This window comes from Ochotona curzoniae, unplaced genomic scaffold, assembly GCF_017591425.1.
Source record: "Ochotona curzoniae isolate NIBS_2020 unplaced genomic scaffold, NIBS_Ocur_1.0 contig_523, whole genome shotgun sequence".
Lineage (NCBI taxonomy): Eukaryota > Metazoa > Chordata > Mammalia > Lagomorpha > Ochotonidae > Ochotona > Ochotona curzoniae.
This window is the reverse complement of record NW_024466459.1, coordinates 8,252,795-8,276,450: the sequence shown is the minus strand read 5'-3', so window position 1 is coordinate 8,276,450 and position 23,656 is coordinate 8,252,795. Positions and strand designations below refer to the sequence as shown.

At 58.9% G+C, this 23,656-nt stretch overlaps 1 protein-coding gene across 1 annotated transcript; it reads right to left on the bottom strand.

Moving 5' to 3' along the window:
• Positions 1 to 91: 91 nt before the first annotated feature.
• KIF19 (kinesin family member 19) lies at positions 92 to 20,291 on the bottom strand. The gene is made up of 20 exons (XM_040989411.1): positions 20,166 to 20,291; positions 18,644 to 18,724; positions 9,268 to 9,378; positions 8,535 to 8,622; positions 8,110 to 8,246; positions 7,163 to 7,288; positions 6,698 to 6,892; positions 6,036 to 6,182; positions 5,483 to 5,605; positions 4,326 to 4,491; positions 3,677 to 3,851; positions 3,366 to 3,564; positions 2,585 to 2,855; positions 2,380 to 2,501; positions 2,047 to 2,180; positions 1,719 to 1,824; positions 1,491 to 1,569; positions 636 to 1,024; positions 348 to 510; positions 92 to 238 (listed from the first exon to the last, which is right to left on the bottom strand). The coding sequence occupies exons 1-20, from the start codon at positions 20,202 to 20,204 to the stop codon at positions 114 to 116; spliced, it is 2,976 nt and encodes a 991-aa protein (XP_040845345.1). The 5' UTR covers positions 20,205 to 20,291; the 3' UTR covers positions 92 to 113.
• Positions 20,292 to 23,656: the final 3,365 nt, after the last annotated feature.

The following is a 23,656-nucleotide window of genomic DNA, read 5'->3' as shown; positions in this document are numbered from 1 at the left end:
GCCCCAGGGCTCCTTCCAGGTCACCGCCACATGCCAAAGCCTCCATCTCCTGTGTCCTGTTGCACTCCGTTCAGCCTTGCGGACAGGAGAGCCGGTTCCAGCAGGGCCCTCTCTCAGTTATGCCAGAGGCGTCCATCTTTGCCGTGGATGCTGGTGCCATGGGGCAGGCGTGGCCCACGAGCAGCTCGTCGGGACATTCCTGCTGGGTGCACAGTCAGTGGAGAGGACTCCCTGGGGCCTGCTGCAAAAAGGACCAGCATTTAGGAGCGCCCACTTGGGGGCCATGGCTCCAGGAGGCCAGCCGCCTCTACCCCAGCCTAGACACAGCTTACTTTCCCAGTACTGACCCGTGCTCTGGCCTGGAGGGAGTTTGACTTTGGCCAAAGGCAACATGACCTTTCCCAGATGCCGGAAGCTGGGGGCCAGGTGCCCGCAGCATCCTGGCAGCCTGGGGTCTGAGACACCTTCTGTGGGGCGGGGTCCAGGGAGATGTGTCTTGGGGTGAGAGAGCTGTACAGGTTGGAGAAAAATGAGGTCAGGTTGAAAGCTATACAGGGACCTGCCCCCTGCCAAGACCAGAGCTCTTGCTACAGCCAAAGGGCTCCTAGTGCCCCACGCCCTGCTGGGCACCTTACCCCTTGTCCCGTGACCTCGAAGGACCTGGACCTCCGCTTCCTCCTCTTGGCCTCCAACGACTCCTCCCTCTTCTTGCCCAGGCTTTTCTTCTGACCGCGCAGCCAGGGCTCAGCCTGTTCCCCACAGTGCCTGCCCGCCCGGGCCGGGGTCTCGCCCGTGCTGCTGGAGAGGTTGTCCTCGCTGGCTGCGTGCTGCAGTGTGGGGCTGGGGGGCCGCTTGCAAGCTGGGGACCGCACCTCCTCGGACTCGCTCAGCGAGCACAGGGACAGGCTGCTGCGTTCCAGGGTGGGCACCACCAGGAGGCGCCCCTTTGTGCCCAGAGCCCGCGAGCGGCGCCGGGCGGCCTCCTCTGAGATGCACTTGGTACCAGTCAGGATTTCCTTTTTCTCTGCTGGAGAGGAGAGGATAGGGGGATATGGACAGGGGTCCAACGGGGCATCCACTGCCAATACGCTATCCTCTGCTATGGCAGAGATGGGCAGAAGCCCGAACAAGCCACCAGCACCCTCAGCTTTGCAAGGGCATGTTGCTGCCATAAACCAGGGATAGCAAAACCAATCCCTCCTCACAGGCTTCTGGTGAGGATCGGGAGACACAATAGGTTCAGCCTGCAATACCCAAGGTACATGGCTTCTGTCTTATCTGCTCACAATGGTTACACTGGAGAGGGAGAGGTGATGCCACAAGCCATGCCTAATGGCACCAGTGTGCCAGAGCAGGTGTCCAATCCTGCAGGTACCAGCACCCAACATGCAGGTGCAGTGAGCAGAAGGGAGCATGAGAGGGCTCCAGGCTGGAAGATCTGAGCAGTGTGGGAGATGCCAGGCAGAGGGGGGCAGGGTGGGCATACCCACCTCTGTGGGACAAGGGTATCTCTGACAGGTTCTCGCTGCTCTCGGGGGAGGAGTCGATGCGGCTGTCCTGGGTGGGGCCCTGCCGGGTGAAGGCCTCGTTGGGAGAGAAGGACCAGAGTGTGGAAGAGCCTGGGGCAGCTCCAGCCCAAGGGTGGAGGCTCCCCTGCTGCGTCCCCCCACCCCTGGCAATATAGCCTGGCTGAGGGCTGGGGTGCACTCTGAGCTCACCTCCTGGCTCACCAGGTTGCTGATCTGGATGGGAGGAGGGGTGGGCACGGAGGACGTCTTGGCCTGCCAGGCCCGGGGACTGGCCTTGAAGATGCGGTGTGCTTCACTAGGGGGTGGGCAGAAGAGGAGGGGTTGCCTGGTGACCGGGCTGCTGCTAAGGCAGTCCCACCACCCAACACCAGGGGAGAAGTGGCCCTGGCTCCAAGCCTGCACTATCTCCTTCCCTATAGTCCTGCTCAGTCTGATCTGATCTTGGGCTGCCATCCTGGGCCAGGTGGCAGCAGGGACCACGGCAGGAAGGAGTGGCAAGAAGTGGTCCCCATCTCACCTGTCGGTGCCCAGGGGAGGGAGGGTGCTGCTTTGCCAGCGCCGGGTCTCACAGCTCAGCCCTTTCACACTCTCAGGGTCAGAGTCCGGGGTCAGCGTGGTTCCCGCGGTGGTGATTTTGGGTAAGGAGCTATCCTGGGATGGAGAAATGGGGGTGGGTGAGGACAATCAGAATTAGCCCCAGGCCAGGTACCATCACAAGGACAAGGACCCAATGACCTGCAGTGCCTGCCAACCTGGATCCATTCCCATCCCAGCTGCTTGCAGGCATGGCCTGGGAGGGCAGCCGCTTCCTTGACACATGCGCACATGGCAGGCCCATGCAGGTGCTCACCTGCAGGGCCCTGGAGGCCACGCGGTCCAGGATGGTGGCCCGCTCCAGGCTGCCCTCCTCCAGCTCCCGCAGGTATACTTCGTAGAGCTCCTCCAGGTGCTGGGGCACCGTCAGGTTGTAGTCTGCTGGGGAGAGAGAGGGCTCAGCGCGTGCCCGCAGGCGGCCGGCGCTGGCGCAGCCGCAGGAGTGCGGCAGAAGGCCCTACCTTCGATGACCTGCCGCTGGCCCTGGATGATTTCATCGCATAGGCTGCGGTGCTGCTCCAGGCGTCGCACAGCCTCGCGGCGGTGGCGGAGCGCGCCATCGCGGAGCAGCGCGTGCGACTGCATCTCGGTGTTTTCCACCTCGAGCTCGTGCACGCGGCACAGCAGGCTGAGCACCTCGCGCTGCTCCTCGGAGCCGATGCGCCGTGGCAGCGTCTCCTCCAGGCGCCGGCCCCGAGCGCGCAGCTCCCGACAGCGCTGCTCCAGCGCCAGCTGCGGGCAGGAAGACGGACCACATCAGCGCCAAGCAGCAGCCGGGCTTGCGTGTGCCGCCCCCCACCAGGCTGGGATTCCACGTGGAGACCAACCCTTTCAGTTCTACCTTGGGCCTTGCACCCAGGTGCCCCTGTGGGCATACTATCCCAGGCGCTCTGGCCCCCATGCACCACCCCGGAGCCCAGACACCCTAAGGACTCAGGCCTCCCTAACAGAAGGCAAAGATATGTCACCCATAAAACCCGACCTAAAATATTAGCTGCCGGTCATAATATCAACTACCTTTTTTTTTTTTTTTTTGAGCACCTGGTCATTTATTTACTCTCAACAACCTCATGAGGACTGTCCTGTGAGTGGACCCATTTTACAGATGAGGAAGTAAGGCCCATAGAGCATAAAGCACTTAGCAAGGTCGCCAGGAATTGTGGCCTGAATGGCCAGGTCCCCCTGCCCTTCTGACCCCCAGCTCCTCACACTTCCTCTCTTGAAGCCCCACGCCCTGTGCACCTTTTGCTCCCGCAGCTTCTTCTGCTCGCCCACGAGGGCGGCGATGCTCTCACGGGCCGAGGCCACCTCAGGGGGCTCCAGCAGGTCTGGCTGGTCCTCCCCGGGATCCGAGTCCTTCTCACTGTCGTCCTTAGTGTAGGATTCCTTCCTCTGTTCCTCCCGCCACTTGAGGGCTCTGCGCGACTTCTCATGCTCCCAGCTGCCACGGCCCCACCCAGAGAAGACACAGCATTCAGGCCGGTGTGGGGAATGGGCACGCTGAGCAGCCATACTCCTGGTTGCTTTGTGGGACAGGGGCGGGGTGTGCATACCCAGCGATGGTGAGCAGGTGGCGGGACGTGTCAATCTGGACTTCCATGGCGTGGTTCTCCAGCTCCAGCAGGTGTCTCCGTACGTCCATCTGCTCCTGGAAAGCGCTGACCAGCTGCTCCCGCAGCTGGCCCATCTCCACCTGCTCGCCCTGCCCACCGTGTAGCTGGACCTCGGCTGCCCAATGGGTTGGGGGTGGGACCGTGGGGAGAGGAAGGCTTAGGCCAGGAAACATCCTCAGTTTCTTTCCCAAACCGCAGTTCCCACTTCCTGTGTAACTACTTCCTCTTGGAGGAGTAGCTCACCCCGTAAGCACACTCCCACCTTGCACCTGCAGGCTGCTGTGCAGGCAAGGGCTCTGGCAGCTCTGCAGGAGCTGGGCTTGCCTTGCCCTTAGCCTTTGTGTCAGTTAGTAATGGGCATCCCTGCAGCCTTGCTGTGCAGCCCCCGGGGGACCCCACCTAATCTTCCTGCCAGCTTTCTCAAGCAGAAATCAAGACCCCATTTTAGAGCCAGGGCAGGAAGTCTCAGAGCAGCTGAGGGAATGTGGCCTAAGGCCACAGCAGGTGTCTGCGTGGAAACCTGGGGTGCTGTGAGACCACCTGGGGTGGGTGTGGGGAGAGGGGAAGCTGCCGAGACCCCGGCGCACACCTTGGATGTGGCGGATGTCAGCCTTCTCCTGCCGGCCCCGGGCCTGGCCCCGTCCGGCCTGCTGGTCGATCTTGCACTTGAGCCGCTGGATCTCACCCCTCAGGTCGGCGATGATGCTGGTATACTGAGCAATGTGGTAGGAAACATTGAGCAGGTTCTGCTTCACCTGCAGGGAGCACAGAGACAGGGCCGTGGGCACAGAGTCACCCCAGATTTGGGGGGTGGCCTGTTTCCCTCCTTCTTCCCCACTATGTCTCAAGTTTTCTGGATGACAGCCAAGGTCACCTCGGCCTCCAGCCCCACTACCACCGCTCCCCTCTCCATCCCTCTGCTGGACCCTTGCTGCTGCCCAGGCTCCATAACCTCCAGTAACTCCCTACTGCTTAGGGCGATGCCTCCATCCCTCTGCCTGGTATGGTTGCCCACTGCTATATCATGCTTTATTTTTTTAATCACATGAACTTTCTAGCCCATGAACTACATTATTCTCTGCCTTGTCCTCCATATGCATCATCTTCCCACTAGGAATCTGCATCTTTCTTCCTCCCATCCTTCCAGAATGTTCTGGAATGTTCTCCCCATCCTTCAGGGTCACATCACAGTCTCCCCATTCACTGACTTGCTGCAGTACCTGCTGCTGGCACCATCTCCCTGCCCTTTATAACACCCTAGGGAAGTCATGCAAAACTGTCCACTCTCCCCCGATGAGCCACACACACAGTGACTGCAGGGTCTCCAGATGTGGTTCCCAGAGAGGTGGGAATGTGGACTTGGAACCGCACAGACTGGTCGCAGTCCATTCCTGGGAAGTCACATCGAACCCTTCAGCCTCACTGTCCCAGTAAAATGGGGAAGTGATGACCCCTGTCTAATGGTGACGCCCAGATGCCCTTCTGTGTTAAAGGGCCACGAGCATGCGCTCAGTGTAGCGTCGCCTCCATTCCTCCACTGGGGACTGAGCCACAGTGAGCTGCTTTGAGAATGCAAAGACCCAACCAGGCTCTGAGGACAGAAGGGCCGAGGCAGGGGGCAGCCCAGCAAGGAGACAAAGAGGGGCAGCCGAGCAGGGGCCCAGGGTGACATCTGATGAGGGAACAAGGCCAGCCCAGGGCAGCTGCCTCCTTCCAGGTGGCCAGAAGCTACGCTGGGGTCCTCACCCTGGTCTTGATGTTCTTGGCCCGGCCGGCGTAGGTCAGGGTGTTCCGGGACTCCTCAAAGGCGCTGCTGGCTGGACTGATGTGGGCAATCATTACTGTGCGGCTGTTTCCACCCAGGGAGTCCTGGATGCGGTAGGCTGTGGTCAGCTGGAGACTGCATCCCCAGCCATGCTGCTTCGTGGCTGTGTGTGTGTCCCCTCTCTGCCTGCCCTCGGCCTTCCTTCTCTCCTTCACACACACACACTCATGCACACACACGTCACACAGGTCTGGCTGCACAGCATCCCATGGTGCAAAAAACAGGGGAGGCAGAGGGGAAGGAGTCCCAGCTACAGCCAGTCCCAGCCCTGGGTCCTCCTGTAAGCTCTACAGCCCCCGCTGGGCCTCAGTGCCCTCTCTTTAAGGGGACTCTGGTTTGCAGCTAGCTGGGGAGCACAGCCAAGTTGGCTGTTTCTCTGAGGTTTGCAGAGCCCAGCCTTCATGTTTTGCTTTGTTCAGCCCGTCAGCCCCACCGGTGGGCTGCATGCACTTTGGGGCCAGCAGCAGTAGCTACCTTCAGGAGCCGGGTGAGCTTGCTGTCACGGTAGTTGATGTACTTGTTGCTGCTCTTGTCGCTCAGTGCGTTGATGCAGTTGCCCAGGGCCAGCAGCGAGCGGTTGATGTGTGCTCCCTCTTTCATGCGCTGCCCACGGTTCTGGGTCTATGTGTGAACAGAGAGCCACACCATGGGCTACACCCCTGCCACCCCGCCCACACCCAGGCCGTGAGCCCTGCTGTCCCCCTCGGGCCTTGAAATGCATCAAGAGCAAACCTCGTCCACCCTCTGCCTGGGGTTGTTGTGGTTCCCCTGGGCAAGTAAGGGACACAGTGTTCCCAAGGAGGCTTCCCCAGGACCAGAGGGCTGTGTGGCTTCAAGGAGGAAGGAAAGCATGCATATGTGTGTGCGAGACAGAAACAAACAGATGTACACATGTGTGTGAGGGCACAGAAATGAATTTGTATATGTGTATACATCTGTAGGTGTGTATGTGTGCAATACAGCAATGAATGGGTGTGTGTGTGCGGATATGCGGGTGGGTGCATATGTGTGTGAGAAAGCATAGAAATTATGTGGGTTGTAAGTGGGCAAGTGTGAGAGAACAAAAATTAGTGTTGTGTGTATGTGCTTGTGTGTACACACGTGCACATGTGTGTGTGTCGGGAGGGGTGGCTCACCTGGGAGGCGCGCTCTGAGCCAGCCAGGTCGATCATGAAGAGGCGGCCCTGCCGCACCTCCTGCAGGATGTCCTTGACCCGGCTGCGCTGGCGCACGGCCACCTGCAGCACGGCGTGGGAGCGTGATGACGTCTGGTTGGCGGCCGTGGGTTCCTGTGTCCGCTGCCGGTTGCCCTTCATCAGCAGTTGCATAATCTGGATGGCGGGAAGCAGGAGGGGTGGGTCTTGGGGACCCCGTGGGGGTGCTGCTGCAGAGAGGAGGCAGCTCTGGGGAAGAAGAGGGGCTGGCAGAGTGTACCAGCTCCAGAGGAGGAGGATCTCTGGGTAAATGGGCCAGCCCTGGTGAGCAGCTGTGGTTTTGCCATCTCTCTGGGTCTCCGTGTTGGAGCAGGTGGCGGCTCCCTGGCTCCATACTCACCCGCCCTGCCCTCTTTCCACAGCCTCTGGCTGGCACACGAGACTTGCCTCTTTGGCATTGATGGTGGAGACTTCGGTGATGCCAGCCACCTGGATCACCCCTTTGGAGTCCTCCCTCAGCTCCAGGTAGCCCAGGGTGGGGTTCAGCAGGTCCCGGATCACCTCATTGTAGATCTGATAAGGCCAGGAGGGGAGATGTGGAGAAGGCATTCATGGGCATCTAAGGCCCCGGTCCCCAACCTCCTGAGCAAGGACACACGAGTTCCCACTTTCTGAGCCTCAGACTCCTCCCAGAACGGCCCCAGTGGGGGTGAGAGGGGCAAGCCCCTTCCTTTGTAGGAGACCAGGGGGGCCAGGTGCTTCCTCTGGGTCTCTCATGTGGGTATAGAGGCCCTAACACATAGGCCATCCTTTGCTGCTTTCCCAGGCACATTAGCAGGGAGCTGACTGGGAAGTAGAGCAGCTAGGACTGAACCTGGTGTCCATATAGGATGCTGGAGTCACAGGTAAAGGTTTAGGTTGCTATGTCACAAACACCAGCACCCATAGTGGCTTTGAAACCAAGCATCTCCCTCTGCAGACAAGCCAGGCCCTGGCAGATTTGTCCAACAGCCAAATGCCTTGGTCAGGTAGGGAGATCTGCTCATTGCTAGGCAACCCTCAGGCTCCTTTTACTGGGGCACCCCACCCCTAGATTGAGTCTTGTGGGCTGGATAGTCACCACACGCACTGGCCAGGCAGCTGCGACCAGCTCCACCTCACTGCCCTTCCCATACTGCCATCCAGGAGATGGAGCACAGTCCACTGGCCCCCATGCCCATCACTGCCTGGTAGTAGCTAGTGGAGTGTGTTGGCCCAGTGAGCAGAGCTGTGCTTGCTGTGTGTGAGTAGCCTGGTGGGCTCACCTCTCTCTGAGACTGACCTGGCCCAGGCAGGTCCCCAGGGGAGCAGCACCCTGTGCCATGTACCTTGGGGAGGAGAAGGGCAGGGCTCACCTCCAGGTAGGACATGGACACTTCATATTCCATGTCGTTGCTGGTCTCCTCAATGGCACGGAAGAGGTCGTTGAGGGTGCGAACGTAGATGCCGGGCTCACGATCAGTGCCCAGCATGGTGTAGGTTTTCCCACAGCCTGGGCAGGGCAGGGAGGGGCCGGGAGAGGGGACCTCGTGGGCTGGGGTTCTGGGCAGATCCAGCTCTGTTCTCAAGGCCAGGCCCTCCCGGGGTGGCGGGGGGCATGGACGGCTTCCCTGGCTCAAGGTCAGCTCTCAGAGGCTGCAGGAACCTGGGTGGGGTCAGGAGCAGCCACATCCCTGGTTGAGTTTTTGAATGGGGCCATGGGTAGGGGGGAACTGGTCCCAGAAGAGGGACAGGGACAGAGGGACATTGCAGTCCTTGCCTGGCCTGGGCTTCCCCTCACCTGTGGGGCCGTAGGCAAAGACCGTGGCGTTGTACCCTGAGATGACACCTTCAATGAGGCTCTTGGTGGTGGCCTGGTACACCATCTCCTGCCAGCAGGAGGGGGAGGGAGAGGAAGGAATCACAGCCTGGACCACAAGTGGGGCAGAGCACAGGCACCCACAGGCACATTCAGTCCCCAGGGGAAGAACTTTCTGTCCCTGGAGCCCCCTCCACCAGCCCCACACCGTGGGCCTGTGCAAAGTGGGGGCAGAGAGTCGGGGAGGGGATGTCTGATTACACCCTTTGGCGGGGATTGGTGAGAGCTGAGGACATCTGAGACAGCTCCCCTCACAGCTGGCCGTTTCCACCCAAAGCTCCGAAGACGCACTGCATGTGCTGCGGGAGCATTGTGGAGGTGGGTGGGATGGAATCCCTGGGAGGGTGCCAGCCCCACTGAGAGCACCCCAAGCTGGGTTCCCGGCACCACATGGCCTCAGGTTCTTGCTCTGGCTCCAGCAGGGGCCAGCCCTGCCCTGCTCTGGGTGGGGACTCCCATGTTGGGTCAGGGAGGGTAGTGTGGTATTGATCCAAGTGTGTGCATGCAGGAGAGTGGTGGGCACACGCAGTATACAGGCACATGCAAGCTTCAGGAATGGAAAACGCCCGGGAGAGTGGATCCTTGAGCATGTGGTGGAAGCAGGGTAGGGATCATTGTCAGGCCCCTCCCTGGCAAAGAGTAGAGATGGGCACACCTGGGTGGCAGTGAAGTCGAAGGCCACATCAAACAGGTAGGACTTCTCCCGGGAGCGATGTGCCCGCAGGATGTCGTCGGGGTCCTCCATGGGATCCATCAGGACCACCATCTGCAAAGCCCCCAGGGAGAACTGAGGCTGCAGTGTGGCATGCCAGAACCAAGCCAGGTCAGCCCCAGTAGTGAGCAGACAGTGTAGGCTCTGGCCTCTCCCTAGCCAGGACCTGCTGGGGTCCTTCTGCTGTCCCTCAGCAGCTCTCCAGGAGCCAGGACCAGCCATGTGGCCCTGGATGCCCAGAGGAGACACGTCCCACACAACTCAGTGCAGCCCTGAAGGGCTGGCACAATTCCAAGAAACTGAGGACCCCAGGGAGCCCCAGGTCCAGGGACCCCTTCCCTAAACTGCAACTCCTCCTCCCCACTGCCTTGCCCTGCATGGGCACAGCAGGAGCAACAGCTGGCATTTCCAAACTGCTTCTTCTAGGTCAGGACCTGCCTTTGTACATTGCATCCAGAGCCCGCCTGCAGCCCCAGGTTCTGGCACCACTGCCTACTCCCATTTTATAGACAATGGACTCAGGGTTTGAAGAAGACCCTGGCCCGGGGCCCAGGCTCTAAAGCAAGCACAAACGCCTAGACAAGGTACAGCCTTTGGGGCAGGAGCTTCCTTTCTCAAGTCATAGGCTAGCAGGTGAAGGAATCAGGGTTCAACATCAGGGTGTGGGTTCAAAGCCCCCAGACCTTTAACTGTCTTTCTATAGCCATGTAGCATCTGGAACACTGCCTCCTCTTCCTCATTCTCCCCATGGCACCCAGCCCTCAGCCAGCAGGTGGACATAGCAAGGAGCAGCTGGCAATTGGACTTGGGGGTATCCTCATCGCTGGCTCTCAGCAGCCAAGAACCTGAACTGGGAGCAGAGGGAGAAGCTGGGAGATCCCAGGTTGGAGGCCTGGAGTGGACATGGATCACTCTGTCACCACTTGTGATCCCTTCCCACAGAGCAGGGGAGGCTGTGGAGACAGAGGTGTGACTGTGGCAACACAGGAGACCCCGCCAGGTTCTGACCCTGTTCTGAGGGTGACCAGCGGAACCCATTTTGTAGAACCATCTCCAAGCTGTTCCACTTGCCCCAGGTCTCAGATGTGCTGAGGCTTGTCTTGGTCTTTGGGAGGAGATGAGGGGAAGGGGCTGGCTCCTTGTCAGGGCATCCTGGACTCAGGCGGGGAATATGAAGTTGTTCAAAGACACATGGTTGGGACAGTTTGAGTTTGGGGGCAGAGGGCAAAGCAGGAGAAGAGCCTGATGGTGGCTCTGAGAACCCATGTTGCCCCTTACTAGCAAGTGGCCCTGCCCAAGTGCTGCCCTGCCCAAGAGCCCCGGTCTCCTGCTGTGTCACAAAGGCAGCAGGACCGCTGCCTTCAAGGCTGTGAAGGTTCCTGTAGGTGACAACGTGTGCATGGTCACAGGGCATAACCAGGACTGCGGGTTCTTTCTTCTTTCAAGGGGCTGAGAGGGAGCACAGCAGGCAGGCCATCCGCCCCCTTACCCCACCTCTGGCTTCACTGCCCTGCTCCCTGGAGGTGGCCCTTGAGGGTTGCTGCACGGTCAGGTGCTGCTGCTCTACCAGGCAGCGCCCGGCTCCTGCCAGACACCCCAGGGAAAGCCAGCCACACTGTGCAATCTCCTAATGAGGTTCAGGCACTCCCCTGGGGCCGTGGCACTTCAGGGAGTGCCAGACAGGCACCTGTGCCAGACAGGGCACCTTACCAGTCCTTTCTCTGCTAGTGGGAGGTGGGGGGGGCTGTGTTGGAGAGGGGGCATAGGCAGCTGCCTCCTCCCAGGTTTCATAGCAGTGGGCCCCCTTAATTTCAATTCATTGGTTCCAGACTGGAGTATTACTGGGGAATGGCAGGGACAGGCCAGGCTCCTAGTACCCCAAGGGGCTTCGAGGGGTGAGGGTGGGTTTTCTGTGATCTGAGTGGGTTCTGGTACCCTCTGTGCACTTTACCCCCCCCCCCCACAAAGGGCTGAGATACAGTGCAAGGAAGTAAACTGAGTCCTGCTGGAAGGCGAGGCACCAAGGAGGGGACCCAAGGGAGCAGGGACAATGGATCCACTCCCTGCCTATATCAACAGGGCGGACCTGGGCCAGCGACATTCTCTAAAGGAGCCTGGGATCAGACAAGGCGTGGGGTGTGACGCTGGGAGGGGGCAGAGGAGGGCCCAGAAGCCACCAAAGTCATGGATCTGGAACATTTGTGGGGTCCCTCTAGGCCCACCCCCAAGGGTTTAGGGGGTCCCCTCCTCCTGGGCAGGGCACACACCTGTGCAAAACTGGCCTCAAACTTCAGGATCCAGCCAGCCCTCTTTGGGGATTCTCCACAGAGGAGGGAGGGTGGGGAAGAGGCAGCCCCCCAGCCCCTACAGCCTGGGGGAGACTCGTATCCACTCAGAGGGCAGCCTTGGAGGGGTGCTGGCTGGCTAGAGGGGCACCTCCGGGTCGACTGGGGGTAGCACCCTATGTAGTAAATGAGGAAGACCACTGGCTTCAGCCTTCTCCTAGGTGTCCCAAGGCTGTGGCCACAGTGAGCTCAGAGCTGGGTGCCTGCCCCCTCATACCCCCACTTCCCTACCCATCCCATCAGGCCTTAGTGCCTGGAAACCTCTTTTAGGATCCTGTCTCTGCCCCAGGCCCTGAAGCCAGCAACATGCTCAAGTTTCAGAGCCAATTGAAGATAAAACCTGGCTCTGAGTCCCCAAGGAATACAACAGAAACCTCCCCAGCCGTGCCAGCTTTCACCTGGGTGTGTCTGCGGTGAGGAGGAAGCAATGCCCCTGTGGGTGGGAGTGGGGCTGTGCCCCTGTGGAGCGGACAGAGCCAGTAGCCTGAGGGGCACCATTTGGGGGCCCTCACTGCTAGGAGGCACTGACTCCCATCCCCTACCAATGACCTTCACATGACCTCTGGGCACTGCCAAGTTCCTGGCATCCTGAGCATCTGGTTTCTCTACCCACATCAGCCCACTGCCAGCACAGCCACCACAAGTCCCCATTCAGAGAAGGCTTTGTGCAAATCCATCATCCTGGGCCCCAGCTCCAGCCAATCCCCACCCCAAGACCATCACCCCCATAGCTGTCCACCCTGACACACAGTGGAGCCCTTGTGTTGCTTGGCCAGGTATCTGGACAAGTCCAACACATCTGAGCTTCCTTCCCTGTGCCAGGTACTGAACAAGGACCCCAAGGAGACAGCCAAACCAAGGCCAGGGTCCTGTCTTGACCTGTCCATCTCACTTTAAGAGCCACACCGATGAGCGGTCTGGAGCCAACCCTGCTGGAAGAGGAAAGCTTCCCAGAAGAGCTAGCTCTGGCATTGTGTCCTAAACAGTGTGCGGAGAGATGGGGCTAGAGAACCTTCTAGAGGCACAGGGTGGGGGTGCTGTGGGTGCTGGTCCTCAGCTCAGACGACAGAGCTAAGTCAGGAAGCCCTGGAGTTTCCCATTCTACCCCCTAGCCAGGATTCTTATGTGTGCATCCATCCACTGAGGCAGGCAGGGCTGGGCCTCCACCCCCCGCTATGAGCACCTGCTGCCCAACCCACCCCCGCCAACACCACCTCGGAACTTCTAAAGGTCAGCCTAACCTGTACACAGCAGAGGCCCCAGGGGACATTGGTGGAATAAAGGTGTTACTGATGGGGGCGTTGTGTGCACCAGGCATTAGGCCAAGGTTTGGCTGCATTTGCTCAAGGGATTTGATCATTTCAGGAGAGACACTCCCAACCTTGCTGGGCAGAGGGAGAGGAAGCAGAGTGGTTAAGGGATTTCTCAGGGCCACTCTGTGAAATACACAGCCAATTGTGCTCAGAGATGCTTAGGTCCAGAGCCCATCCTGCCCACCGGCTGCCTCTCTCAGCAGCTGCCTGGCTATGGGAGTGCCCACCTGTTAGGAGTTGAATTATGTTCCATTTACATGCCTAAGTTCTAACCCTGGTACCCTTCAAGCCAGTCTTTATTTGGAAATGATGTCTTGGCAGATGTAGTTAGTTAAGTCTGCAATCCAATATGAGCACCAGGGAATGTGGGGAAATGTAGGCGCAAGATGCTAGAGCAAAGCTGAAGCAGAGCCAGGGCCAAGGTGGCCTCTACAAGCCAAGGAGATAGGCCTACTGCATGTCCTGCGTTGACCCAACTTCTGGCCTGTAGAAACGGGAAATGTTGGACTGCCCAGCCACCCTGCATGTGGCACTGCATCACAACAGCCTTGTAAAAATAACATACCACCTGAGGCAGGTTGCACCTGCCACAGGGAGATGGGAGTGTCCCGGAGTCCAGGGCAGAGGGCTTCAGCTGGCCTCTCACCTAGCCCTAAACAGGTGGGCTGCATATGGGCACCATTCTTACAACCCCAGGCTGTACACACTCAAGCCCTGGGCACCTGCCTCTTGGAGGCGTCTATGTGTCCTACCCCATGACACACAGGGCTGGCCAGAAGCTGGGGGACAGGGCCAGGAACAGAGAGGAAGCAGCCTCACAGCACAGCCCTGCCCCTGCAGGCCCAGCAACTTCAGGTCTCCTGGCTCTGCCTCCCCCTGTGCAGCCTCCATTCTCAGCCTCTTTGGCCTTCCTCGGCTGATTGTGAGCTATGGTTCAAGACCTTCTAAGGTATCTGAGCTTGGAAACCCAAGATCCTGTAGGGTAAGGGGATGGTGGGGGACTCAGGGCAGGCAGAGGGGGTCTGATCCATCAGCTGTGACCCATGAGGGGCCAGGCCCTTGCTAACATCTCTTAAGTGAGAAATACTGGAAAGCACGGCAGGAATTAGCCCACAGCACCTCCAAGTCATGGTGCTTCATCTAACCGAGAGAATCTGAGAGAACTCCCGTGTACTGATTCACTCCCCAAAAGCCTGCACCGGACAGAGGAACAGGATTGGTTGAAACTGGGAGCCAGGAAGTGGGTGAGCCAGGAAGTGGATGAGCCATCACCATGGTCTCCTAGGAAGCTGGCATCGGGACCAGAGGTGGGGATTAAACCCAGGCCCTCCGACACAGAATGTGGCAGCAGAGAATCCAGCCCTGGGCTTAACCCCAGGGCAGCACACAGAACCCAGCATCCTCTACTTCCATGGGTGAAAACAAAATACAGTAAAACAGAAACTTACTTTCAGCTGGGTATTCTGGCCTTTGCTTTATATTTTTATTCTTTTCATTAAGAAGGATGATTTGGAAGCCGGCATTGTGGCATAAGGGATTAAGCTACCATCTGCAACAGTGGCATCCCCTCTGGGCGCTGGTTTGAGTCCCAGCTGTTCCACTTCCAATCCAGCTCTCTACTAACAGCCTCGAAAAAATAGCAGAGCATAGACCAAAAGCTTGGGCCCCTGCCACCCTTGTGGGAGACCCAAATGAAGGTCCTAGGTGAACCAGCAGATGGAAGACTTCTCTCTCATTCTCTTCATCTGTTTCTGTAACTCTACCTTTTATATATGTATGTTATATATCTCTCTATATACAGATAAATACAGAGATGGATATATAGATTTTTTTAAAAAAAGGAAACTTTAATACTGGTTGGACAGAGAAGGCCAAAATGGAGCCTGCTGAGTTCATAAAGCCACAATGGCCCAGCTGTGATGGACCTACATCTGATTGATGTCCTGCTCAGGTCCCCCATGGACTCTAGGACTCAGGATACCAAGCCATGGGGCAGTTGGAGACATAGCCTAGGAGACAGCTGAGAGCTGTATCTCTCTCGATGCCTGCTGATGTCTTCACCAGGTGCAGGTCACAGGCACCACTCAAATCCCTGGGTGCAGAATCCCTAGGGGAGTGGACCACCATCAGCATCTTTAACAGGTACCTGACTTTTATACACAGTTCAGCACAAGAACCTTTGTGTCCTAGCCACATTTCCCTTCCACAGCCTCCGGTCATCCTCTCCATAGCTTGTGGTGTGGGTGCAGGAGGTGAAAAGTAGTGTAGTGTTTGCCTGGGATGTTGTCCTGGGTAAGTGGAAAAGGCAGGGAGAAAGGCCAGGGGGAGGTAGAAACTCCCTGTCGTGCCCCATCACATCCACCCACACAATGGCAGGTGGGCAGAGAGCCCCACCCTGCTGGCCCCGAGTAGGCAGGCAGGCTGGCTGCTGTCCCCATTGTCCTTGACACTTGGCACCTGTCACCTTTCTCTCTCTCCATCTTTCACTGCAGCCCAGCACATAGATTCTAATTCTCTCTGCAGTTATCAGTGTGGGTGCAATAGGTTCTGATCTGGTTGTAAGGAAACCAAGAGCCAAGGGAGGGTCCTGGCCGTGTCCAGGGAGGGCACCGCCCGGGCAAGCAAGGCTTGCGCTCTGGGGAGTCAGTCCAGGGCGGTCTTGTGCTGCTTGGTCCTTTCTGTCCCCATTGCCCTGTCCAGCTCCGTGTGCTAGGTGACCCACCCATCCTGCTCCTCTCCTCTCCCCCACCCCTGCCCTCCCTCCCAGCCCTGCATGCTGTACCCTCACCTGGCTCTGTAGGACCCAGCAACATAGGTTGTGAGCAGACACCTGCTAATTAGGGGATTAAATGCATTGTCTGCATTGTCCGTTGACTTAAATCTTTCAGATAAACACTGCAGGCGAGCCAGGGGGTGGGTCAATGGACTTGGGGTGGGGGGAGGGTGGTTCTTTGTTCTGGAGCTTTTGCCCCCAGCTTCCTAGGCTGCCACCCCCACCCCACCCCAGCTGGCTGCCTTGCTTTCAGGGTTTCAACCCACTCCAGACCCCAAGCTCCTCTCAGAATCTCCCGGGAACACACAGAAAAGTTGCCACCAGGGATGGTGGGAGGAACAAAGCTTGACTCACCTCAGGCACCATGCACCATCCCCATGAACCCCTAAATAAAGCCGTGCCATTCAGGCAGGGCACTCAGCACCATGCATGCCAGAGCCCACCAGGACCATCACACAAGAGGCACTAGTCCCTCTCTGGAATGGAACCTCGGGTCATCAAGGCAGCTGGGCATCCTCTTCACACATCCAAAACCCTAATCCTAACTTCTCCAGGGTCCAGACACACCGGCCCCTTGTCCCAAGCAGGCTTTGCCCCCCGGGAGTGGCACCCTCTACTACCCCCGTTGAAACACAGGATTTCTAACCTGGCTGTCCCAGCACTTTCCTTACCGAGCTCAAGCCACAGATAACAGAAACCCAAGGACCCTTCCTGCACTCACTGACCCCGGGCCATGGCCATGCCCACCTCCCTCCCAACCACCAAGGTGCTGAACCCTGGGCAGTGGGCTCAGGACCTTGGGCAACGACCTTGGGGCTGTGCTGCTGGGGAGCTCCTGGGACCACGAGGGGGCACTCGGGGAGCAGGGAGGCACAGCAAGTGGACCTCCCAACCCATCCTGCAGGCAGGGCACTGCAGAGGCCTCTGGAGCCCAGTTATACCTTGGCAAGAAAGTGACCCCAATGCGATGACATCCTGGGGAAGGGCCCTGCTCCTCCTCACAGATCCTGGGCCTCCAGGCCTCAGGCAGCAGCAGGTCCCCCACTGCCTGGCTGGTCCAACCCCCCCAGAGGGACTGACCCAGGCCAGAGCCAAAGCCTCCCTTGGGCCAGGGCTGTGGATGAGCCTCAGACGTCAGCAGAGAGGGTGCCTGCTAGGGCTGGGTGGAGGCACTGGAACTGACTGCTTCGCCTCCTAAATGTGTGCGTTGGCATCTCCTCGTTACCAGGGCCTTCTTTGTCAGAGGGACAGTTGGTTTCCAGGAGGTTCCTAGCCTGACATTTCTGCGGCTACTCCCCAACTGCAGGTGCCAAGCAGGAGGGCTGGGCCAGGCCGCAGGGGACAGGGTTGGCATGCAGAGCACTGACTGCTGCTGACCCAGGAGTGCCCAACTCCGGGCACAGAAGGGACAGTGTTTGCCTGCGTGGGCACCCCAGGGCTAAGCGCAGCCAACGAGCATTTCCATCAGCATCAGTTAATATTTATCAGCCCCCACAACGGCAGGGAGCCAGCTGCAGCAAGAGACACCATTGTCCCAGTGTGAGGACTTCATAGCCTAGGGAGGTGTTGGACAAACAGGGCGTAGCCTGGCCCGGTCAGTCAGTTCTACAGCCTGGGGAACTTGAGTCTTGAACAGGTGCAGGTACAAACATGAGGCCACCTAGAGCCACTAAGGAGGTGCTGTGACTGCTTGCCCCCAGTCAGAGGAGGTTCTGGAAGCACCCCTGGCCCCACCAGCTGGCACTAGCTGCTTGAGAGCATTCCTTCCATCTGCACTGTGCCTGCCCAGGTCAGCCCTGCCTTGCCCGAGGTCCTGGATGGAGAGGGAGTCGGGGAAGAGGAATCAGGAGGGGAGGGTCTCACGGCTGTACTACGCCTACAGCCCTGCCTTCCTGGCTGAAGCAGGAGGTCCAAGTGGGTACCGCTTCCAGGACCAGGGGCGGGCCCCAGAGGCTGTGCCACTTGCCTCCCATGTACCCATCACGGTCTTGGGCTCTGAGCTGCGGCGCTGGCTCCTGCCTTCGTCTGCGTTATGTGATGCCATGGGCTTCTCGGACCCACCAGCGCATCCCATCATGACCACAAGCACAGGTGCTTAGGAGGTGTCAGCAGCAGCATGACCACAGAGAGGAGGTGAAGGGCCAGGGTTGGGCTTCCAATGACGCTCCCACCTGGGCACCGAGTCTGCCCATGCCCCCCCATCCCCTGCTTCCTTGTTGGTCTGCCTGGTTGGGTGAACATGGCCCGGTGGCACAGCTCGGGTGGCTCCTGACGCATCATACGCCTCCTGCCCCTCCTTTTCTGGGCTGTTTGACGGCATTATAGCCCTTCTCACCACAGGACCTTTGCATACGCTCTTAATAGCCTCTTCTTTAACACACACCTTTCAACTCAAACACCCCTTCCCCAAGCTCCAGGGCTAGGTCAAGGTTAAGCCTCCTTTTTCAGAACCGCAGGCTCCCTGAATTTCCTCACAGCTGTGTGAACTGCAAACTCGCAAACTTGGTTTACCTGTGTGAACTGCTGTGCCCGCTTGCTGGATGCCGCCTTGTGGGCGCTGCCTAGCTCCTCATCACGACACAAGGACCAAGATGTAAGGACATCACCACCCGACACGGACGCCCTGGAGCTGCACTCAGCTCTCCACCCACGTGCTCTCAAGCCAGCAGACATAGTCAGGTAGGAAAATGAAGCCCAGGCCCATCAGGCTACAGAAGCTCTCCGTCCTTCCAGAATAGGGTAGGGGAGCCTCTTGGAGAAGGGTCCTTGGCTTCCTTACTGATCTCACCAGCGGCATAACCAATAGTTCCGCGAGTAACAGGAGGACCTCAAGGCCCTTTGTGCCTGCAGGCCACATGAGCAGACATCTGCCCTGCAGCCTCACCTACCTGCTCATCCACCTTATGGGCAATGAGAGTGGCCCCTTCCTCCAGCTCTGCCACGCTGATGGGCCGGACCCGGAGCGCCACCTGAAAGGGTAGGACAGATCCCTGGGATTAGAAGCCCTGAGCCATGGAAGGGCACAAAGAGAGGGAGGAGAGGGTTTGGGGTCCCCCACCCCCAGGCAAACCCCTGGGTCCTCCTGGATCCTAAGGAAAACTCTGAGTCAAGGCTGCCACCTGGGCAGCAGGTGCATGCGTCTCCCCGGGGGCAGGACTGTCCGCTCCGCAGCTGCATCCGTCACACGCCCGAATTAGACACCTGCGGCTCCCCTGGGCCTGACGGCAGAGCCCACAGGGAAGCAGTGTGTGTGCGTGTGTGCGATGCACAGAAGGCGCAGGGCCTGGCACTCAGCATGGGGCAGGGCTTCCCTTTGTCATCTTACCCATGCCCCCAGCCCCACCCTGAGGACACAGCCACCAAGGGCCCGTCCTAGCCTGTGGGTGGGTCTCCCCAGAGAACAGGGCACGGCGCACAGTGCTGGTGGGAGGGAGTGGCTTCTGCTGAACAAAGGGAAGCACCTGCTAGGTGTTTGGGGCCCTCCCTTCAAGATCCATCTGATCCTTATGAGAGCTTCCTTAACTGAACTCCTCAGGACGAGAGAATGGCCAGCCCCTCAGCGCCACCTGGGATGTGGGGGTCAGGGAGGGAGCAAGGGCTCATCTCCAATGCCAAGACAACCATTTTCAGAGACAGTTTTGAAGCTGCCCGAGAGGGTTTGCTTGGCAGCTGGGGCCCAAGCTTTCCTCGCAGGAGGAGGTGCAGGCGTTGGGGTAACATTATCCTCCAGTTACATCACGAGGCACCTGCCCGCAGCGGAAGCTCAGCCCCAGACTTGGGGAAAGAAAATGGACTGCAGCAGACAGGGAGACACCCACCCAGGTGTATCCATGGCCTTGGGGCTGTCCCCACATTGCTCATAGGCAGAAGCCCATCTTTAGCACCCCACCCATCTCCGTGACCTCAGCTGTCACAGTCCACCTGTAGCCCTTCTCAGAGGATGAGGGTTCTGGTCCACATAGCTCTGTATTGCAGGCCAGAGTGGGGACTTGGGGGCTCCGGTCTCGCTATGGGTGATGCCCAACTCATTTGACCCGCCCCCAAGGCAGGTATCCTCCATGTTCCCAGGTAATGTCTACTTTCCCTCTCTGCCAGGACAGTTCAATCCCACCCTGGCCTGGCTGCTCTGCATGGAGGTGGTTCTGACTCCCCCAGAGGCTGCACAGGCTTTTGAGGATGGCATCCCGGGGCGCTGAACACGTGGGAACCGGGCTAGGGCACCTTCTCGCCTCTACGCTCTGGGCATAGGGAAGGGTGCCCCTGAGCGGCGCCAGACAATGGTCCTTGTGTGTCCACCGAGTGGAGGGGTGCTGGAGGCTGACCGAGGCAGTCGGGTTCTGGGGACGGTGGAGGCGGCAGAGGGGCAAGCAGAGAAGGAGGAAGAGGAGCAGGAGGCTGAAGGGGCCTCACCATGAGCTGCTGGTCCTTGGAGTCCCGGTTGTCCTTCATGCTTGCGGCTGGTGAAGGGACTCAGGCTGTCACTCCGAGCATGGCCGGGCCGCACCCCCAGCGCCCGGGTCTCCGCCGTCAGGGGCTCCTCGCAGCCCCTCCTGCGCCACCGCTGCCTGACAACCCGAAACCAACAACGCTCGGGCGGCCAAGGGCGCTGACCTGGGGGGCGGGGACGCCCCGCCCCTGCGCCCCGCCTTCCCGCTCAGCAGACGGGGTGAGCGCCTCCTCTTGGGGCACCCGGCCCGCGCTTCTGCCCGGCCTGTGCCCGGCTGTTCGGCCCTCGACGCGCCCGTGCGTCCGTCTGGCGCCGCGGCGTCCGTTCGGTAGCCGCTCGGCGCCTACCTGCGTCCTGGGCTCGCGACTGGACCCCGTTCTGCGACCTCCTGGGCGCTCCCCGCCGGCCAGGCAGCTCCTGGGCAGATGAAGCTCCCCTGCGCCGAGGCCACGCGCTCCTGCTGCTTGCGCGTGTGTCCCACGGTCAATCGTCGGCATCCCCTAGGGCCGTAGCGGGCAGCGTTGGGTCTCCATGGGCACTGCGTGCGTCGTGGCGGGACTGCTGTCTGCTGCACCTGCTATCCAATAGCAGGCTTGGTGGATGAAAACTCCTCCCTGGGACCAGGCTGCCTGATGAGCAGCATTTGGAAGCACCTGCACTGGCCGAGCTGTTAGAGACGTGTGCATGGCTCCCAGGCACCTCATTAACAATCCAAGCTGTATTCCTAGCTCAGAAATTAGGTCAAGGTGGGTCACTGTGCCCTCCTGCAGGGAGAACCACTAAACTGCAAGGCAGTCCAGGTCACACAGTTCCCATTCCTCATGCCCTCAAGGACCTCATCCCCAGAGCACAGTGGAAAGATGGTTGGCCTCGGAGGCCTCAGGGTTCTGGTCCCAGCCCGGCCCCGAGCTGTGTGGAGCCAATGTTTCCTGCCTGCTGTGGCCCTCAGTTCTCTGGGAGTTGTGGCAGCCCCCGGGATCCTAACAGCCTCTGGTTTGCTGTCTGTCCCCACTGAGGTCAAGACTGGTAGACCCTGCAAAGAACAGAAGAGGAGGCAGGGTTGTGGGCTCACGCCCCAAGGAAGGAGCTGGGAGGGGAAGCCTGGCACCGCCCCCCAGGGCTGTCCCAGAGGCAGGGCGTGACGCCAGCCCTGTGCTGAGCTGGCCTTCCTGATCTGTGCCCAGGAGCTGGGGCCAAACACAGCTACTGACACAGCACAGGTAGCAGCTTTGCAACCCCGAGAATCATCAATACAGCAACCAGGGGAAGCTCAGGGGCCGCATCCCTCCTGGGAGTTCCCCAGCTTTGTCCTGCCCTCTGCCAGGCTGCCCATGAGGCTGGTTGGTTCATGAGAGGGCCTACTCCAGCAGGAGTGAATTGCTTTATAAACATTTTTTAAGTTTTTTTTTTAATTGGAAAGTGAGATATACAGAGGAGAGGAGAGAGAGGAAGGTCCTCCATCTACTGATTCACTCGCCAAGTGGCTGCAATGGCCAGAGCAGAGCCGATCCGAAGTAGCAGCCAGGAGCTTCTGGGTCTCCCATGTGGGTGCAGGGTCGCAAAGGCTTTGGACCATCCTTGACTGCCTTCCCAGGTCACAAGCAAGGGAGCTAGATGAGAAGGGACCACCAGGATACAAACCAGCACCTATATGGGATTCCAGCATGTGCAAGGCAAGGACTTTAGCCACTAGGCTACCGCGCCAGGCCTAAACAATATGTATTTTTAAGTTTTATTTATTTTTTACTGGAAAGTCAGATATACAGAAAGATCTTCCATCCGCTGATTCACTCCCCAAGCGGCCAAAATGGCCAGAGCTGAGCCAATCCAAAGCCAGGAGCCAGGAGCCTCTTCTGGGTCTCCTATGTAGATGCAGGGACCAAGGCTTTGGGCCATCTTTGACTGCCTTCCCAGGCCACAAGGAGGGAGCTGGATGGGAAGCAGGCTACCGGGATACAAACTAGTGTCCAAGGCAAGGACTTTAGCCACTAGGCTACTGTGCCAGGCCCAAGAGTGATTAAAAAAAAAGTTAATTTAATTGAAAAGCAGAGTTACAGAGAAGGAGAGACAGAGATCTTCCACTTGCTGGTTCACTCTCCAAGTGGTTGTGGCAGCCAGCACTGGACGAAGCTGAAGCCAGAAGCTCCACCCAGGTCTCCCACATGGATGCAGGAGTCCAAACACTTGACCCATTTTCCACTGCTTTCCAGACACATTAGCAGGAAGCTGGATGGGAAGTGGAGCAGTGGGGACTTGAACCTGCATCCACATTGAAAGCTGGTTCTTGCAGGCAGTAGCTGCAACATGGACTCCAGCAAAAGTGAGGCCTGTTTACATGTTGCACCCCTGAACTGAAGCTGGATCAGCCAAGCAGGTGCCTGGCCAACTTGGCCTGGGGTCGTTTCCCTTTCTATTCCTCCGCATACACGAGTCCCATCCACCTCGGCCACAGTGACTGATGGGTAAACAATGAGAAAGGCTTCTAAGTGGGCGGTCCCAGGTCACGTCACCCGCGGACTCGTCACCAAGGGGGTCCCTTTCTCTTCGCTCCATCGGACTTGCACACGTTTGCCAATGCAGTCTCCACGCCCTCTCTACCCACTATCCGCGCTCATCTGCTCATTCCCTGAATCCTCCACATTCAAGTCCTGCAGCTGCTGTCCCTGCAGGTGTCCCGGCCACTGGCTGCCCTGCAGCTTCTTCTCACCTGGACGTGCCGTGCTCCCTGCCAAGCGCTCTGCCTCCAGAAAGGTACGGCTCTGCACGGAAGCATAGGCAGGGACTCCCTCCCCCACAGCCTCCTCATTGATCTCCCGTCTGGCCACATCCAGCATCATTCTGCCGGGCTTTGATGGAGGCGATGAGGCTCGCGGGGTGGGGGCTCACATGGATCCCTCCCCCCCGTGTCACAGAAGGGGCTGCAGGTGACTGGAGCTGGAGACCAAGGAATTGCTGGGTCCATCCACACCTGAAGCCGGAGAAGCCTCAGTTCCCTGAATTTCTTGAGCCAATGAAAATCTCTGCCTTGAGCATTTGAATAGACTGTGAACCATTTAAGCTGAAGAAGGTCTTGTCCTACACGCATGCTCCCTTGAGTCTAGGTCGGTTCCTGCTCTTGTCATGTATGCTTCCTTGACACGCCCCTTGCACACGTGTGCCTCTGCAGGGATGTGTCCCTGCTTAGTTGGGAGGGAAGGCCAGGGAAGGTCAGCTTATTTGCTCTTCCATACAGCTGCCGCATGAGGACGGTGTTAGCCAGAGGGCAAGTCCTGAGCCAGACACAGGCTTGCCCGGAAGCGTTGGTGTTTGCCACAGATGTTAAGATGCCTCTTGGGATCTCCCCACATGTCCCAGCAGAGGGCCAGGGCTTCCATCTCAGCTCCTGCTAAGACACAGCCCAGGAGGCAACAGCTGGTGGCTCAGATATTTGGGTCATTGCCACCTATGTGGGAGA

Excerpts from the sequence above, each read along its gene's own strand:
- KIF19 (XM_040989411.1), bottom strand. The coding sequence starts at position 20,204 with ATGAAGGACAACCGGGACTCCAAGGACCAGCAGCTCATG. Across the intron at positions 3,565-3,676 it reads CACCTGCTCACCATCGCTGG|CTGGGAGCATGAGAAGTCGC; the intron begins GTATGCACACCC and ends GGGCCGTGGCAG. Across the intron at positions 2,502-2,584 it reads CCAGCGGCAGGTCATCGAAG|ACTACAACCTGACGGTGCCC; the intron begins GTAGGGCCTTCT and ends TCTCCCCAGCAG.